This window comes from Oryctolagus cuniculus, chromosome 18, assembly GCF_964237555.1.
Source record: "Oryctolagus cuniculus chromosome 18, mOryCun1.1, whole genome shotgun sequence".
NCBI lineage: Eukaryota > Metazoa > Chordata > Mammalia > Lagomorpha > Leporidae > Oryctolagus > Oryctolagus cuniculus.
In genome coordinates, this window is record NC_091449.1 from 23,325,008 (window position 1) to 23,344,763 (window position 19,756).

At 45.7% G+C, this 19,756-nt stretch overlaps 1 protein-coding gene across 3 annotated transcripts in view; it reads left to right on the forward strand.

Moving 5' to 3' along the window:
* LOC108175422 (b(0,+)-type amino acid transporter 1) overlaps positions 1–19,756 on the forward strand; it is a 37,020-nt gene that overhangs the window by 10,117 nt on the left and 7,147 nt on the right. For 2 of the 3 annotated variants that reach the window (XM_070063275.1, XM_070063274.1), the window contains 2 exons: positions 16,061–16,157; positions 16,986–17,135. In XM_070063275.1, coding sequence (XP_069919376.1) covers positions 16,092–16,157; positions 16,986–17,135 — 216 coding nt within the window. In that variant the 5' untranslated portion in view covers positions 16,061–16,091. Of the gene's footprint in view, positions 1–10,062; positions 10,165–16,060; positions 16,158–16,985; positions 17,136–19,756 lie in introns of all 3 variants that reach the window. The other variant, XM_070063273.1, reaches the window with a different exon arrangement.

Here is a 19,756-nt window from a genome sequence, read left to right on the forward strand (position 1 = left end):
AATCCATTTTTGAGCCAATTTTGGGGTGTAGATAACATACAGGTCTAAATTAACCCTTTTGCACATAGATATCCAGCTTGCCAAAGCCATTTATTGAAGAGACGATCCTTTCCCTGTTGTACCATCTTGATTGGGCTTTTCAAAAATTTACTGCCGGTATATACTTGGTTTATTTCTGGGGTCCCTGTTCTGTTCTGTTGGTCTGTATGAGTCCATTTTCATGCCAGAACCAATACTTTTGACTGCCACAGCTTTGTAACATAACTTGAAATTAGGAAGTGTGGTGTCTCCAGGCTTGTTTTTTCTTTCTCATGGTTGTTTAGCTATTAGAGGTCTTTTGTGGTTCTGTATGAATTTCAGAATCTTTCTCTATTTCTGTGAAAAATACCATTGCAATTTGATAGTGATTTCATTGAATGTGTATATCACTGTGGGTAGTATGAACATTTTAGCAATATTAATTCTTCCAGACTACAAACATGGAATATATTTTCGTTTATTTTTATCTTCTTGAATTTCTCTTATTAATGTATCATAGTTTCAGTGTGTAGATGTTTTGCTTCCTTGGTTAAATTCATTCCTAAATACTTTATTCTTAATGCTATTATATGATTTCTTCTTCAGATAGGTTGCTATTTGAAATGTATATAGACATGCAGTTGACTTTTTTCAGTGTATTTTGTATGCTGTAACTTTACTGAATCCATACGTTAGTGCTTGTATGGAATCTTTAGAATTTCCTACATGTGGATTCATGTCAGTTGCGAGGAGAAGTAATTTTACCTCCTCCTTTCCGACTGCTGTGCCTGCAGCTTCTTTCTCTCATCAGGTTGCTCTTGCCGGTGTTTCCAGCACTGCGCAGGAACCACAAGAGCATGCTTCATCCTGGTGGACCCCAGTCCTAGAGCAAAATATTTCTATTTTCTCTCATTGCAGTGAGTCTTTCAGAAGTGGACTTTATCATGTTGAGGAAGTTAGCTTCTGTTTTGTTGAAAGTTTTTATTTTTACCATGAAGTGATGTTGATCTTTGTCAAATGCATTTTGATATCTATTGAGATGATCTTCAATTCTTTTAATATGGTGTATCAAATTGATTATTTTCAGTATGTTACACTAGCCTTGCATCCGTGGGATAACTCCCATTTTGTAACAATATATAATATTTTTGATGATGAATTAGTTTGCCAATATTTTATTCCTCAGTATTTTTTAAAGATTTATTTTATTTATTTGAAAGAGTTTCAGAGAGAGGTAGTAAGAAAGAGGTTTTCCATCTACTGGTTCACTCCCCAGATGGCCACAACAGCCAGAGCTGCGCCTATCTGAAGCCAGGAGCCAGGAGCTTCTTCCTGGTCTCCCACATGGGTGCAGGGGCCCAAGGACTTAAGCCATCTTCTACTGCTATCCAAGGCCACAACAGAGAGCTGGAATGAAAGAGGAGCAGCTGGGACTAGAACCAGCGCCCATATGGGATGCCGGCACTTCAGGCCAGGGCTTTAACCCGCTGCACTACAGCGCCACACCTCCCCCCCGCCCCACCCCACCCCGTCAGTATTTTTTGCTTCTGTAGTCATTAGACATATTGGCCTGTAGTTTTATTTTCTTGTGATGTCTTTATTTGGCTCTCATCTCAGACTGATGCTAGCCTCATAGACAGAGTTTGGAGATAATCCCTCATATTTTTGGAAAAGTTTAACAAGGATTGGTGTTAATTTTTTCTAGTCAGGTAGAATTCATGCTGAAGCCATCTGGTCCTAGGCTTATCATTGTTGAGAAGTTTTTGATTACTGCTGTGATCTCTTTATTTGTTATTAGTCTGTTCTGGCTTCTATTTTTTTTCATATCAATTAGACAATTTTTACTAAATGAGAAAGTACATTTAAAATGTGTTTTAAAAAATAGAATTAGAAGCCGGCGCTGTAGCTCAATAGGCTAATCCTCTGCCTGCGGCGCCGGCACACTGGGTTCAAGTCCCAGTCGGGGCACTGGATTCTGTCCAGGTTGCCCCTCTTCCAGTCCAGCTCTCTGCTCTGGCCTGGGAGTGCAATGGAGGATGGCCCAAGTCCTTGGGCCCTGCACCCCATGGGAGACCAGGCTCCTGGCTTCGGATCAGTGCAGTGCACCGGCCACAGCGGCCATTGTTGGGTTAATCAACGGTAAAGGAAGACCTTTCTCCCTGTCTCTCTCTCACTGTCCACTCTGCCTGTCAAAAAAAAGAAAAATAGAATTAGAAAAAAAAGACATATGCAGTTTAAGGAACCTTTGCACTGTGCCGAAAATCAAACATTTCTTGCAGTAATACAGTGGGCCAACTCATAAACTGTAAGTTAGCAGAATTCTCAATTTAACATTTTCGAGGACAATATTAAGGTCAAGAATTTCACATCTATGGTAGCACATATAGAAGGGCATTATAAATGTGATGTCCATCCCTACGAAGCTTACAAATTTGACAATGCTCAATAAAACCACATCCAATAGTTTTGCATCCAAACAATCACATTTCTATTTCTTTTGATTCAGTCTTGGCAGGTTGTAATTTTATAGAAATTTAATCACTGGGGCCAGTTTTGTGGTGTAGTGGGCAAGTCTATCTGTGATGCCAGCATCCCACATGGGCTCTGGTTCATGTCCTGGCCACTCCACTCTGATCCAGCTCCCTGCTAATGGCCTGGGGAAAGCAGTGGAAAATGGCCCAAGTGTTTGGCCCCTGCTACCCATGTGGGAAACCTGGATGAAGCTCCTGGCTCCTGACTTCAGCCTGGCCCAGAGCTGCTGTTGCAGCCATCTTGGGGTGTGAACCAGATGATGGAAGATCTCTTATTCTCTCTCTCCCCCTTTTTCTCTGTAACTCTTTCAAAATAAATAAAATAAATCTTTTTTAAAAATATATTCATTATTTTTATGTTATCCAGTCTTTTGCCATATAATTGTTTATAATAGTCCCGTATGAACCTTTCCACTTCTGAAGCAAGCTTTTCAATGTCTCTTCTTTCATTTTTTATTTTATTTAAGTCTTTTTACTTTTTTATTTGTTTGTGTGGCTAAGGACCTATATTCTCAAAACTCAACTCCATGTGTGCTAATTATTTTCCTATTTTTTTCTGTTCTCTCTTTATTTATGTTGACATTTTATTTCCTGCCTTCCACTGGATTTAGTTTTTTCTTCTTCTAGTTCCCTGAGGTGTAAACTTAGGTTGCTTATTTGAGATCTTTATTTCAATATAGGCGTCCCATACGTTTTGGTAGTATTTATTTTTTATTTCATCCAGTGAGAGATTTTTTTCAATTCCATTTTGATCACCTCTTTTACCTAGTGGCTGCTCATGTACAAATTAGTTTACATATGTTTGTGAACTTCTTGCTCTTATTGGTTTCCAGTTTCATTTCATTGTGGTCAGAAGAGAAACTTGGAATGACATTAATCTTCTTAAATTATTTTATGATCTAGCACATGATCTGTGCTGGAGAATGTTCTGTGTGTACTTGAGAAGAATGTGTAAAGAATTATACTGGTGAAAATTTGCATTATATTTAAGTCTATTAGGTATACGATGTTGTCCAAGTCCATTATTTATTGATTTTTCAATCTGGATTTTCTGTTATTTAAAGTGAGCTGTTGAAGTATTCTATTATTGTATTGCTATCAATTTCTTCAGTAAAGTATATCAATAATTGTCTTATATACTTGGGTGCTCTGAGGTTGGATATTATATATATATATATTATGTATCATTGTTATATATCATGTTGTAAAAATGTAATAGAAGGATCTTTGTCTCTGGAGACAGTTTTTGATTTAAAATCTATTTTGTCTGACATTGGTATAGCCAACCCTGCTCTCTCTTGGTTTCTATTTGCATGGAATATCATTTTCTATTCCCTTACTTTTGGTTTATGTGTATCTTCTCAGGTGAAGTGAGTCTCTTGTAGGTAGCATATGCTTTGGTCTTGTGTTTGCTCCATTCAACCATTCTGTTTCTTGCAATTAGAGAATTTAATATATTTAATTATTAAGTACAGATAATTATTAAGTACAGGTAATTATTAAGTACAGATTTACTCCTGGCACCCTCTTGTTTTCTAGTTGTTTTATAGATCCTTTCTCCCATCTTACAGTTTTCCTTTGTGATTGATTTTTCTAATGGTGCGTTTTGATTCTTTGCTTTTTATTTTGGTGTAGGTGTAGGTTTTTGCTTTGCAGTTATCTGGCTTAGCAGAAAAACACAGTGACAACAGGCTACTTTAAACTAACAACAACTCAACTTTGTATAAAAAGAAAATTCTGTTTTAAGTCTCCCCATTTTGAATTTTTGATGTAACAATTTATATTTTTTAAGGATTTGTCTATTTAATCTAAAAAGCAGAGTTACAGAGAGAGAGAGAGAGAGAGAGAGAGAAGCTGAAAGATCTCCATCCCCTGGTTCACTCCCCACGTGGCTACGACAGCCAGAGCTGGGCCAATCCAAAGCCGGAAGCCAGGAGCTTCTTCTGAGTTTCTCATGTGGCTTCAGAGACCGAAGCACTTGAGCCATTCCCTGCTGCTTTCCCAGGCCATGAGCAGGGAGCTGGGTTGGAAGTGGAGCAGCCGAGACTCGAACCAGCACCCATGGGGGATGCCAAAGCCACAGGTGGAGGCCTACCACGCCATAGCACCCGCCGCAACAGTTTACAATTTTATGTTGCATATCTTTTAATTCTTTTAGTAAGTGTTGATAGTTTGTCTTTTCATCTTCATACTAAAGATATGTAGCTTATACACCATGATTACAGTACCATTCAGAGTATTCTGAATTTACTGTTTACTCCCTATAGCCAGTGAGCTTTAAACATTCAGATGTTTGCATGCTACTAATTAGAATACTTTCAGCGTGAACTCCTTTTTCGCATTTCTTGTAAGATGGGTCTGGAGGTGATGAACTCTCTCCGCTTTTGTCTGTCTGGGAAAGCCTTATCCCGCCCCTCATTTCTGAAGGATGGCTGTACTTGGTACAGTATTCTCCAATGATAGTTTTTTCCTTCAGCAATTTAAATATTCCATCCTACTTTTCCCTGGCCCATAAGGTTTCTGCTGAGAAGCCTGTAGTCTGTTTCTAGGCTTGTGAGTACTTCCTTAGATGTCACCTGCTGCTTCTCCCTGTTGCTTTCAGGATCCTGTCTTTATATGTGACTTTTGACAGTTTGATTAGCGTAAGTCTTGGAGTAGTCTTATCAGGAGTGAGTCTCATTGGTGACAGTTGATCTTGTACCTGGGTGCCTGTCTCCAGATTTGGAAAGTTTTATGCTTTAAATAAGTTTTCTACCCTTTGTGTTTCTCTCTTCCCTCTTGAACTTCAATGAACTCAAAATTTGCTCTTTTGATGTTGTTCCACAGATGGCATAAGCTTTCTTCATCACTTTTCATACGTTTGCTTTTTGTTCCCAATGGAATCTGTGGCTTGGAACAGCCTGGTGATCTCACTGACTTTTATGCAGTCAGTGTGCTTTATTAAACTTTTCATTTCATGCATTGTTTCTCAGGTCCAAAATGTGTTCAACATTTCTGTCACAACCTCTATGTTAAATATTTCTGCTTACATTTCTGAATTATTCCCTAAGTTTGCTGAACTTCCTTAAACTGGCTGTTTTGAATTCTTGGTTGGGCAGATCACACATCTGCATCTCTTTGGGGTCAATCACTGGCACCTTTTTTGCTCATTTGGTGATGCCATATTTCTCTGACTGTTCTTTTTTTTAAGATTTATTTTATTTATTTGAAAGACAGAGTTACAGAGAGAGGTAGAGACAGGGAGAGAGGTCTTCCACCCACTGGTTCACTACCCAGAGGGCCATAACAGCTGGAGCTGCACCCATCCGAAGCCAGGAGCCAGGAGCTTCTTCTTGGTCTCCCATGCGGGTGCAGGGGCCCAAGGACTTGGGCCATCTTCTACTGCTTTCCCAGACCATAGCAGAGAGCTGGATCAGAAGTGGAGCAGCCAGGACTAGAACTGGTGCCCATGTGGGATGCTGGCACTTCAGGCCAGGGTGTTAACCCGCTGCACCACAGCACCGACGCCTCTCTGATTGTTCTTGATCCTTGTGGTCATGCATCAATGTCTCTGTACTGACAACGCTGGTATTCACACTGATCTTTGCATTCTGGCTTTTTCTGTTACATCCTGTCATAGCAGGTCTCGGAATTCAGAGAAGATTATCTGTTGTGATTCCCTAAACCCAGGCTTCAGACCTGTTAGTGGCTAGGTACCAGGATGATTGCCCACTTCAGGGCAGTGCCTCTGTTGCCAGGCACGCAGGTTAGCTTCAACTAGGTCTCTGTAAAGGTTCCTGTGGCTCACTGGTTGGGTGCCTTAGTGGCCATACTTGAGTTGGTGGTCGTAGTGAGCTATAACTGAGGTAAGGGTTGTTTCAGGTCCACAGCCAAGACAGTTCTCAGGCCCGCCTCCAGTGTCACAGACAGCTGTGTCTCCCAGCGGATTTGGAGTGAACAGGCCTTTTCTCAGACTGGGTTTTCGAAGGACTAGAGACCATTTATAGGGCTGTTGCATTGATTCACAATGTAACCAGGGTCAGGCTGTGTGCCTAGGGGTTCTACTGGGTTTCTAGGTGGGTAGAACTGCTATCAGCCTATAGACAAATGGGGCCAGAGCCAAGTTTCAGGAGTGCTTGACGAAATACTGGGGGCAGAGGTTGGCAAGCCTACCAAGGAGTCTCAGCAGGCCATGTCTCCTGGCAGGAACCTGGCTGGGTAGAATTGATGCAGGACCACAACCAGCAGGAACTGAAACAGCTTTGGTGATAATACAGGATCTGTTGTGGAACCAGTATTGGCAAATCCAAACTGAGGGCAGCAGTGTCCATTTGGTCTTGGGTGTTAAGACCTCTGTTTCCTAGTTGGTTTTCTCTTTGTATGTTCTATTCATTATCGAAAGTGCAGTATTGAAATTTTGTATTATTGTTGGAGGTTTTTTTTCTCCTTTGAGTCCTGCCAATGTTTCCTCTTATGTTCTCTTATGTTGAGCTTACATATATTTATTTTTTCTATTTGTAGTAATTTGTCCCTTGTATCAGTTTATAACATCCTTCTTTGTATTTTGTGATAGTTGTTGACTTAGAGTCTATTTTGTCTGGTATAAGTGTAGCTATCTCTTGGTTGCCACTTGCATGAAATATTTTTCCATCTGTTCATTTTCAGATTATGTGTGTCTTTAAATCTAAAATGAGTTTCTTGGCTGGCGCTGTGGCATACTTGGCTAATCCTCCGCCTGCAGCGTTGGCACCCCAGGTTCTAGTCCCGGTTAGGGCGCCAGATTCTGTCCCAGTTGCTCCTCTTCCAGTCCAGCTCTCTGCTGTGGCCCGGGAGGGCAGTGGAGGATGGCCCAAGTGCTTGGGCCCTGCACCCGCATGGGAGACCAGGAGGAGGCACTTGGCTCCTGGCTTTGGATCGGCACAGTGCCAGCCACAGTGCCAGCCACAGTGCACTGGCCGTAGCGGCCATTTGGGAGGTGAACCAATGGAAAAGGAAAACCTTTCTCTCTATCTCTCTCTCTCTCACTGTCTAACTCTGCCTGTCAAAATAAATAAATAGATAGATAGATAGATAGATAGAAAATAGATAAAATGAGTTTCTCACTGACAGCATATAGTTGGGTAATTTTTGATTCATTTAACTACTTTGTCTTTTGATTAGGGAGTTTAACATATGAACATTTGAAGTGATTATTGATAAGAAAGGATTCATTATTGTTTTGTTAATTGTTTTGTTAGCTTGTTACCTTAGTTTCTGAAGGATTTATTAATTCTTATTTTTTGTCCTCTAACCTGCTCTCATATTCTTACTTGTAACCCCCCAAGTTTTAACTATGATATAGTCATTTGTCATTCATATTTTATTATAAATTCCCTTGAAGGAAGCATGTCTTTTGAGCCATGTCACTTGGCTCTAGTGTAATGTCTAGGATAGAATCTACTCAGTGAAATATTCTCGCAACCTGAGCGAGGTGCTTGTGTTTCTTCCCCACCGGCTTCAGTGGCTCATCCCGATGGTGGATTGCCATAGGGAAGATCATCCTCGGAGTTCGGTCTGGTGGAGATACATAAGGGCTCCAGATCTGTGGGAAGTTGTAAGGGGAAGGGGAAAGCCAGGTTGCTTTTCCAGCTAGAACTTACTGAGGAATTTTATTGGAAAGAGTATCTTTTCTGATTGTTGTGAAGCATGAAAACACTTCTATATAATATGCACTATATAATATAGCTATGTAATATGCACTATATAACATGCACTGTATGGTATGTACTATATAATATGCACTATATGGTGTGCACTATACGATATGCACTATATAACATGCATTATATAATATACACTATATAACATGCACTATATGGTATGCACCATATAACATGCACTATATAATATCACTATATGGTGTGCACTATATAATATAAACTATGTAACATGCACTATATGGTATGCACTATATAACATGCACTATATGATATGCACTATATAATATAGCTATGTAATATGCATGATATGATATGCACTATATAATATAGCTATGTAATATGCATGATATGATATGCACTATATAACATGCACTATATGGTATGCACTATATAACACACACTATATAATATGCACTATATAGTGTGCACTATACGATATGCACTATATAACATGCATTATATAATATGTACTATATAACATGCACTATATAATATCACTATATGGTATGCACTATATGGTGTGCACTATATGGTATGCACAATATGATATGCACTATATAACATGCACGATATGGTATGCACTATATAATGTGCACTATATAATATGCACTATATGATATGCACTATATAACATGCATGCAGAAATTGCCAACAATTACAAGGCAGCCATGACTTTTTCTTCCTTTGTTCCTCTAGGCCCAGCTGGATGTGTGCCATCCTCTCTAGTTGAGGCGACAGTGTGAGGAAATGATTTCCCTAAGTCTCAACTAAAAAGAAAGGCATTAATAAAGCATTTAATTTTTTTTATTTGACAGGTAGAGTTACAGACAGTGAGAGAGAGAGACAGAGAGAAAGGTCTTCCTTCTGTTGGTTCACTCCCCAAATGGCCACCACAGCTGGAGCTACGCCAATCTGAAGCCAGGAGCCAGGTGCTTCCTCCTGGTCTCCCATGCAGATGCAGGGCCCAAGCACTTGGGCCATCCTCCACTGCACTCCCGGGCCACAGCAGAGAGCTGGACTGGAAGAGGAGCAGCCGAGACTAGAACCGGTGCCCATGTGGGATGCTGGCACTGCAGGCAGAGGATTAATCAAGTGAGCCACAGCGCCGGCCCCACATTTAAATTTTTTTAAAGACAAAAATTTCCGAATATGTTTTCCTGTGCATAGCCAGGAGGGAGAAGAGCCCGGAGGGGAGAACGAGACATCCCTTCCTGTGAACCTCACTTCTTGTGAGGCCGCTGTCCCTTACACCCAAAAAAGAGAGTTCAGGTGTCAGCATGTGCAGTTACAAAGTGCAGCTGTGCCACATGTATTTGGTGAAATACAGAACCCAAAAAGGTAAGTTGTCTACCTCAATGTATCACTGTTCATATAAGTCAGTTCCTTCCTCCGCAGCTGAGAAAAACAGCAAAGAGGATCACTGAACAAGAGCAGGCAGATACAGATCCTAGATAGACCCTACAGATCTTTCTCTTAGAGTTGCTTAGGTATTGTTTATTTCACTATAAGAAAGTAAATAGATCAAACACCAAGCACTCGGCTTGCTTTCTCTCTCCATCTCTCTCTCCCCCTCCTTCTCTCCCTTCCTCACCAAAGCTGAGCAAAACATATAACCAAAGAGGACTGATGAACAAGAACAGGGATGTTTAGATCCTAGCTAGATCCTAGATGTCTTTGCAAATATTAGATATTATTTCTTTCACTGTAGGAAAGTGAATAGGTCAGGCACCTCTCTCTCTCTATACACACACACACACACATACACACACACACACACATATATATATACATGCACTTACTATATATATTTTTTATTTTTTATTTTTTTTTGACAGGCAGAGTGGACAGTGAGAGAGAGAGACAGAGCTGGATCAGAAGTGGAGCAGCCGGATCTCAAACCGGTGACCACGTGGGATGCCAGCCTCACAGGCGGCAGTGTAACTTGCTATGCCATGCCGCCAGCCCCTAGAACCCATTTTTTTGAATTCTGAAACTCTGAAATTTATCAGTCTTTAAAAAGTGTATGGAAAATGTGTTGTGATGGAAAAAAATTACATGGATTTCAGAATTCTTTCTGCACCAAAACAAACTTACTTTTGAGTCCAGTTCCCACGACCTTTCTGAAGTCCCCTTGTGTGGCACACTGTGATTAACCATGGTCACCTTGCCGGGCAACAGGTGCCAGAAGCCCTTCTCCCGGCCTCCCTTTGGCTACCAGCACCCCCTCCAAGGCCACCTCCCCTCTGCCATTCCGAGCCTCCAGGAGTCTGGAATTTTGGGATTGTACCTGTGAGATCATGTGCTGGCTGTCTTTGCGTGCCCAAGCTTACTTCCCTTGGCACAGCGGGTCTTCACAGCACGTTCTCAGCCTTTCATTTGTTCCTGGGTGCTGGACTGCCTCTGTGTCTTGGCTATTGTGACTGCTGCTGCAATGAACACTTCGACTTTTCTGGATGTTTAACCAGAAGTGGGATGCTGGATCTCACAGTAATCCTATTTTTGATTTTTTGAGGAACCCCTGTTTTGTTTTCAAAAATGGCTACGCTAATTCCGGTTCCCACCAAGAGTGTCCTCCCCACCTCCTCACCAAGGCTGCTCTTTCACTTCTCGGATCGCGGCCGCTAGAACAGGTGTGAGGCGGTGCACTGCGGCTTGTAGTCCCGTTTCTCTGACAGTGATGCTGAGCCTGCTTCATGTGGCTGTGGCCTTTCTGTTCGGGTCCTTTGTCCACCTTCACAGTTGTTTGCTTGTTCTCTGGAGTTCCCTGTGTCCTCTGGAAGTCAGCCTTCAGTCTGATTATGCTTTGCCAGTATTTTCTCGCAGCTGGACGGTTTCCTCTTCACTCTGTTGTTCTCTGTCCTGTGCAGAGGCTTTTCAGTTGGCTGCCACCCCCGTTGTCAATTTCTGCACTTGCTGCTTGTGCTTTTAGGGTCACACACGAGAAACTATTGTCCAGACCAGTGGCCTGTGGCACTCCCATTACCTTTGCATGGCCTCCCCGTTAGGTCTTTGGTCCGTCTGGATAAAGGGGACAACGGATCAGCGTAGGGGTCACCAGTTTTCCCGTGTCTGTGGGGATTTTAGAGCCTTGGGGGCTTGGGGCAGGGCTGCACGGGGAAGTGCCAAGTCTCCCACTCCACGGGCGTGGACTGCTGTTCACCTGGTCATCTCTGATTTTTTCTAAAAATGTTCTGGTGTAGTTGTGGGTGTACAGTTCTTACACATCTTTTGTCAGATTTATTCCAAAGTCATATATTTTCCTGCTATTACGAGTAACAGTGGCTCACTCTGAGTATATAAAAACACAACTTTAATAGCCCTACTGAGGTCTAAGTACCATAAAACTTACCCTTAGTAAAGGCTCAGCTCAGTTACGTTAGCAGGCTTATAAACTATGTGAACCCCATCACAATCAACCCCAGGCCATTCCCATCAACCCAAAAGCTCCCTCCTGCCGAACGCTGATCTCTGTTCCTACCTCCAGGCCCAGGCAATATCTAATATTCCGTCTCAGTGGAGTTACCTGTCCTTTGCAGTTGGGATTGTGCTCTACTGATTTACGTTGTATATATATATTTTTGAAATATTTATTTATTTGAGAGGCAGAGTTACAGAGAGGGAGAGACAAAGGTCTTCCATCCTCTGCTTCACTCCCCAAATGACTGCAATCACTGGAGCTCGGCCAGGCCAAAGCCAGGAGCCAGGAGCTTCTTCTGGGTCTCCCATGTGGGTACAGAGCACTTAGGCCATCTTCTATTGCTTTTTGAGGCTATTAGCAGGGAGCTGGAACACAGGATATGAACCAGAGGCCATACGGGATGCCAGCACTGCAGGCAGAGGCTGTACCTACCACACCGCTGTGCCAGCCCTCTATATGTTTCTTAAAAAGGGTTTTGTTTGTTTGAAATGCAGAGAGGGAGGAAGGGGGTGGGGAGAGAGCAAGCGAGCAAGTTTCTGTCTACTGGTTCATTCTCCAAATGTCCCCAACAGCCAGGGCTGAGCCAGGCTGAAGCTAAAGCCAGAAACTGCATCCAGGTCTCCCATGTGGGAGGCAAAACCCAGTACTTGGCCCAGCATCTGCCTCCTTCCCAGGTGCATTAGCAGAGACCTGAGTTGGAAGTGGAGTAGCTGGGACTTGAACCAGCCCTTCATCCCTGGATGCCAGCATTGCAGGTCGGGGCTTAGCTTGCTGCACAACACCAGCCCCTGTTGTGTACCATTTTTATGGAGTCCAATTGGGGATGTTGCCTTAATGAACTCTTAATTTTCTATCTCACATAGACAAATCTTCCTTCTTTTAAGATTATATACTTAGCTGTTCCCTTATAATTTTATTTTCTCTAATCCTTTACCTGCTGTCCTACTACTATTTTTTTAATCATTTTTTTTCCTTTTTGGTTTGAAATGCCACTATCATTCCCACTTGCACCTGTTACACTGTTTCACTGTGGTTTGTTCTTGTTATTGTCATGCTTATTAAAACATTGTATAGCTTTAGTAATTAAAATCTGGTAGGACTCATGCTGCTGTCAGACTTCTCCTGACCTGTTTAGCTTTCCAGAAGTGTTTATCATAATTAAATCCAATTACAAAAGTTACTTCCATTAAAAAAAAATTTTGAAACACAGAGCCACAGAGCAATCTTCCATCCTTTGGTTTACTCCCCAGATGCCTCAACAGCCAGGACTGGCACTCGGCCCGGTTCTCCCATGAGGGTGGCAGGCACCTGTGTGCCTGAGCCGTCATTTGTTGCCCCCCGAGGGTACCCATGAGCAGGAGGCTGGAATCAGAAGCCGAGTCAGGACCCAAACCCGGGCACCCCAATATGGGATGCAGGCACCCCAGGAAGCAAATTAACGGCTGTGCCCCCTCTACTTCTGTTAAAAAAATGTTTTAAAGACTTGAAAGGCAGTGGGGGGCGAGGGGAGATCTTCTCTCTGCTGGTTACTCCCCAAATGACCGCAGCTGTCCAGGTTGGTGCAGGCTGAAGCCGGAAGCCAGAACTCCATCCAGGTCTCCTACATGGGTGGCAGTGGTGCAAACACGTGGCCCATCTGCCACAGCTCTCCCAGGCACATTAGCAGGGAGCTGGACTGCAAGTGGAGCAGCGGGGACACAAACTGGCACCCATATGGGATGCTGATGCTGCAGGCAGTGGCTTAGCCCACTGTGCCACAGTCCCAGCCCACCCTTCCCATGCAGGGCAGTCACGCATCAGTTTATGGAGAGCTGATGAAATTTAAGAGGCTCATAGCAGCATCTCGAGCCTAAATCTTCCTTCCATCAATGCCCTTCCAGTTTCACTGCCTTTTTTGAAGTTCAAATGTGTAATTCTAAATACGTAGGTCTTACTGGCCTGTATGTTCCTGCCTTCTTATTGCTTTGTAGTGTCATAGAATGTGAACCCTGCATCAATTGTAAAGAAGCTATAAAACTCGGGGTGGGTACTGTGGCAGAGTAGGTTGCGCCGCCACTTGGGACACCTGTGATCCATGAGCGCCTTTTCCAGTCCCGGCTGCTCCACTTCCAGACCGGCTCCCTGCTCACGCACCTGAGCAACAGTGGAAGATGGCCCAAGCACTTGGTCTCTGCCACTCAAGCAGAAGACCCTGATGGAGTCCCTGGCTCCTTGCTTTGCCCTGCGTTGTGCGGCCATTTGGGGAGTGAACCAGCAGGTGAAAGATCTGCCATTCTGCTTTTCAAATAAAGCAAGCACATAGGCATGAAATCATTAGGTAAAACCAGCAGTAACATGTAAACAAGCCACTGCCTGCAATGCCAGAATCCCATACGGGTGCCAGTTTGTGTGCTGCCTGCTCCACTTCTCAATCCAGTTCCCTGCTAACATATCTGGGAAGGCAGTGGAAGAGAGCCCCAGTGCTTGGGCCCCTGCCACTCACATGGGAGACCCAGATGGAGCTCGGGGCTCCTGACTTTGGCCTGGACTGGCCTTGGCTGTTGAGGCATTGAGTGAAGCTCTGTCACTCTGCCCTCCAAATTAAGTAAACATATCACTGAACAAAACGTTTTTAAAAGACCTTATTTTGTGGGTCCCCTTTTGTTTTCTATGGCTTTGACAATAATGTATCTTCCACAGTAGCTTCATATTTTTCTATCATTATCAAGCTTTTTACTCGTACTGTTCATACCCTCTGCTATGACAGTAGTTGGCCCAGTTTTTGTCTGCTGTTTCGAAGGCTCTGGTTTCTGATATCTCGGTAGATGATTCCTTCTGTGAGCAGAAACTCTCCGTCTTTTTTAAAGCCTTAACAGATCTGCTGCGGCTGTGGGCAGAGCAGCTCTATTTGGGCTGTTGTTGGTCACAGGTTCCTCTTATCTCCAGCCTCTCAGTGTCCTCGGGCTTCATTCTGTCTGGACAAATCCAACCTGTCTCTGGCAAACACTGTGTTTACAGTCAATGTGATTACTGACATTTTTTTTTTTTTTGATAGGCAGAGTGGACAGTGAGAGAGAGACAGAGAGAAAGGTCTTCCTTTTTCTGTTGGTTCACCCTCCAGTGGCCGCCGTGGCCTGCGCACTGTGCTGATCCGAAGCAGGAGCCAGGTGCTTCTCCTGGTCTCCCATGCAGGTGCAGGGCCCAAGGACTTGGGCCATCCTCCACTGCCTTCCCGGGCCACAGCAGAGAGCTGGACTGGAAGAGGGGCAACCGGGACTAGAACCCGGCACCCATATGGGATGCCGGCGCCGCAGGTGGAGGATTAAGCCAGTGAGCCACGGCGCCGGCCCCTAACGTGGCTCTTTGAAATCCCCTGCCATGAGCTGTCCTCGTGCTAGAGAAGACTTGGGAGCGCAGAGTGGGTGCCTCCATCCATCTAAAAGTGCATTTACCTTGCCGGTGTCCTGAACGCCAGCTGACTTACATCGAATTCCAATCTGAAAGTTCCCTCATCACTCTGGATACCGTTTCTCATGACGTTTGCTATAGTTCATGCTAACTCGGGCTCATCATCTAAATCCAGTAGCCTGTAAGAGTCTCCTTCTTTGCGATGTCTACATCCGGGGCTGTTGGTGTCTCAGGTCGAGCGCTGGTCTCCGCATCATAAAGCTTTCTGCATTTTAAATTCGCCTTACGTTGTTTCTGATCGTGAATTTCTTGTATTTCTCACCTGCGTTTTCCAGCTCTCTGTACTTCAGATCCAGGTTCCAACCCATTTTTTCCACTGGTCTCTAATTGAAACTTTAATTATGGCCACTTTTTGAAGAAATGCTTAGATCATCTTCTCGATTATCTTTTCATGTTTTTTTTTCATCTACTCGGGAGGCAGAGGGAACTAGCGGAGAGAGAAACCTGCATTCCGTCCGCTGGTTCACTCCCCACATGCACATGCAGGTGATGGCTGGGGCTGGGCCCGCGCACCTGAGTCACCGTCTGCTGCTGGCTCAGAGGCCGAGCGGCCGGCACTCGGACGTGGGACGCAGTGCCTTTCTCTAAAGCGTTAAGCATCCTCCAGATTACCGGACTATCCCTGCGTGCGGAGCCGCCCCTCCTTTGGCTTGTTTCGTAGCATAGGATCAGCACCGCCTGTCTGCTCTGCCGGCAGCCCTAGGTGCTGAGGTCCCGGCTCTTCCCCCAGGACCCGTGTTTCTCACATATGTTAAGCCTCAAAGATCTCGGGGCCTCTCCAGTGTCTCTTCCTGCTCTGCCAACTTCATGCCGGGTGCCTTCCTCTCTGCCGCTCTTCGCTCCTGGTTCCTCCTCCAGGAGGGCGACCAGGCTGCCCAGCGGGCCCTCTGTGGCCTCAGGAGTGGGACTCGGACACTAACTCAGGGCCTGTGGGACAAGCTGCTGATGGCTGTGTGCTTGTTTTTCAGACTCGTTTATGTGGCCGGCCGGGAAGGCCACATGCTCAAAGTGCTCTCTTACATCAGTGTCAGGCGCCTGACCCCAGCCCCTGCCATCATCTTTTACGTACGTATGGGACCTGCACAATAGCGCCCACCTGGAGGGCAGAGGGCCCCCAGTTTGCACGGTGACAGATGCACACTGCTAAGCCCAGGTTCCCAAGATCCTTGCATTGAAACAAAACCCAGGACAGTTCAAACAAGCAATTCACCTGGCTGCGCCCCCGGAATTTATCCACGACAGCCACCGTGTGGATCTTCCACATGTGTCCTTTGTTCTGGGTCCTTCTAACAAACGACACTGGCCCACTGGCCCAGAGAAGACTGATGCATTGTACTAGTGGTGACTGACAGCAGCCACTCCCAACTCAGAGGTCAGGGGCTCTGTGGGGGATGGTCCTCGGTTGTGTGTCACCACTCTGGGGTCCCAGGACACCCACATTCCTAGCCTTCTGTCCAAGCTCCCCACCCCTCTGCTGTCCATCAACCTGCTCACCATGGAGACAGCGAGACCCACAGCGGGGAAAGACCAGTCCAGGGCCATGCAACCAGCACAGGCCCAGACCAGACCTGAGCTTCATCGTCCGAGGTCCTGCCTGTGTGGAGAACTCTGGAAGGGAAAGTCACCGGTAGGCAGGGCTGGTCAGACCTGTCCACGCTCAGTCCTTGCGTTGAACCACATCCTTAAACGTTTGGCTTTCCCAAGCCGCTTCCCAGGCTTCAGAGAACAGACCCCACGGCCAAGTCCGGTTTAACCCCTGCCCGGGTGGGCTGCCCGGGGTCTCTGTCACGCTAGTGCTGTGCACAGGGAAACCGCTGCTCTGGCCGTCTGCGAAGCGGTGAGGACCGGGTTTCCATGCACCGATGACCTAAAATTTGCTCTTCTGTCCACCAGGGGATCGTTGCGACCATTTATATCATTCCTGGTGACATAAACTCCCTCGTCAATTACTTCAGTTTTGCCACATGGCTGTTTTATGGCCTGACGATTCTAGGACTCATCGTGATGAGGTTTACAAGGAAAGAACTGGAAAGGCCCATCAAGGTAAGCTGAGTGTCCCGCGGTCACGAGCGGCTTTGGTTTCTTACAGTGACGTAGACGGCTCTGCACTGAGCAAGAGCCCAGTGAGCAGCGTGTGGTCAGTGCAGGCCGCAGGCCAGGCCAGCCTGTGCACAGCCGTGGGGCGAGGACGCCTAGCCAGTTTCCTTACTGCTTCTTGTAGACCACACCTAAAGGGAGGGGCTGACGCTATTATGTGGGCATACATAGGAGATAATATAACCTATCATGTAAAATATCTAAGGGTCGGCACCTCCTGGCCACCACTGGTTCTGACAGCTGTGGTAGCTCTAACGGTTAGGGTGACTCTCAGAACAAAGGCACAGCCTTTACCAGCAGACACTTTATTTTCTTAAGATTATTCATCTCAAAGTCCGTTATGCAGACAGAAGGACAGAGAGAGAGAGAGGTCTTCCATCACTGGTCCACTCCCTAGATGGCCCCAACAGCCACGGCTGGGCCAATCTGAAGCCAGGAGCTTCTTCTGGGTCTCCTAAGTGCTTGGGCCATCCTCCACTGTTTTCCCAGGTGCATTAACAGGGAGCTAGATTGGAAGTAGAGCAGCCGGGACTGGAACCAGCATCCATATGGGATGCCAGCACTGCAGGCATTACGCCACATCACTGCCCACAGAAGACACATTTCTCAAATAGGGGAGGAGGTGACAAAAGAAATGGAGCACATCATATAAGACCCTGGATAATGAGCTGCATGGGGGTGCCCACGAGAACATCTTCCTGGTTAATGTTTTCTTGGGAGAATATGTGTCAGGCTCCTTTGTTGTTGCCTTTTGAAGTTTGTAACAGCTCTAAATTTAAAGGTTTGTTTATTTGAAAGGTAGAGAGAAGGGAAGCGACAGAGATCTTCCACCTGCCAGTTCATTCCCCAAATGGCCAGGGCTGGGCCAGGCGCCAGGAGCTTCTTCCCACGTGGGTGCAGGGGCTCAAGCACTTGGGCCAACTTCCACTGCTTTCCCAGGTGCATCAGCAGGGAGCTGGATTGGAAGTGGAGCAGCCAGGACTCCACCACAGTGCCGGTCCCAACATCTCTATATAATCTTGAATCTCCTAATCCTTCCACTTCCAGCTCATGTTTATATGAGAAAATGAGTAAATTGCCAAAGGCAGCAGGAAGTTTTCAACAAAACATGCATGTGAGGTTTGAAGTCACATTCCAAAGGCACCACACACGCCAGGGAAGCGAGAAGCACGTGTCAGGCTGGGCGGCCCTGCGTGAGCCACGTGACTCTGCTCAGCGCAGACACCTGTGAAGCGCGCAGCGTGCTGGCTGTGAGCTACGCAGACCTCTACTGTTGCTTTAGCCGTTTTCGAGCTGGGAATTTGAAATTTTTTTTTTACAATGCAAGATAGTTTTCCGACTTGAAATAAGGAAAATACTCTCCTAGGGAGTGTTTTCCCACAGACTGGCTCTCTTCAAGGGCAGAAGACTGACAGAAGTACACGCTGAGTGTTGACAGAAATACGAGTGACGTGAGACGGGAGAACGAGCCTGTCAGCTGTGCACAGCTGGCTTATTGAGAGGTTTTTAGCAGGAAGGTTTATGAAGCTGTGGAAAATCAAACATAAGGGGCTGGCGCTATGACACAGTGGGCTAAGCATCTGCCTGCTGCATGGCATTCCATGTGGGCATCAGTTCGAGTCCCGGTGGCTCCTCTTCCAATCCAGCTCTCTGCTATGGCCTGGGAAAGCAGCGGAGAATGGTCCAAGTGCTTGGGCCCTGCACCCACGTGGGAGACCCGAGAAGCTTCTGGCTCCGGCTTCAGATTGGCCCAGCTCCTGCCGTTGTGGCCATTTGGGGAGGAAACCAGTGAATGGAAGCCCTTTCTGTCACTCTGCTTCTCAAGTAAATGATCTGTAAAAATAAATTAATTAAAGAAAATCAAACATAAGAGGATAGGCAAAGCAGCAGCAGGCAAATTAAAACTCAGAAAACAAGGGCGAGACGTGTCAGACAAGCACTCAGGCCTACAGCGTTGCCCAGGACAAAGCCAGATCATTTGGCAATGCACAATCTCCCGGTGAGGAGATGATGATGAAAATCCATCCACGCAGCCATCCAGCTCCCACACCCTTGCGAAGTGCTTGTGAGCAGAGACCGCAGGACCGGCAGGGAGCAGCGAGCACACCTCCTCCAGCCAGCGTGGAGCCAGACACTCCACTAGGAAGAGGCCCGGGACTGGAAACATCACCAGCTACGGCTCCAACTCTGGACCCCCCAACACGCGCCTCTCCAAGTGCATCCAAGACAGGACTGGCACGTGACCTCCTCTGCCACCACAAAGGAAAATTTAATATTTCAAAAAATAATACAAGTCTCGTTCTCTGTGAGGCAACAAAACCGGAACTCAAGAAGACACACCTGTGGGGCCAAGAGGACATGGGCACTGCGCGTGCGCACACGGCTGGAGCAACAGTGGGAGGAGACGGAGGCCCGGGCACCGTCTACACAGCACGTGAAGAACTTCCTCACATTCGATACTTGGATGAATAAACAGGAAAACAGGCAACTCAGAAAGCACAATAACGAATGCAGAAAACCAAGAGCAGAAAAACCTAATAACATCGAGAAGCCGAGGTGTCAGGGAG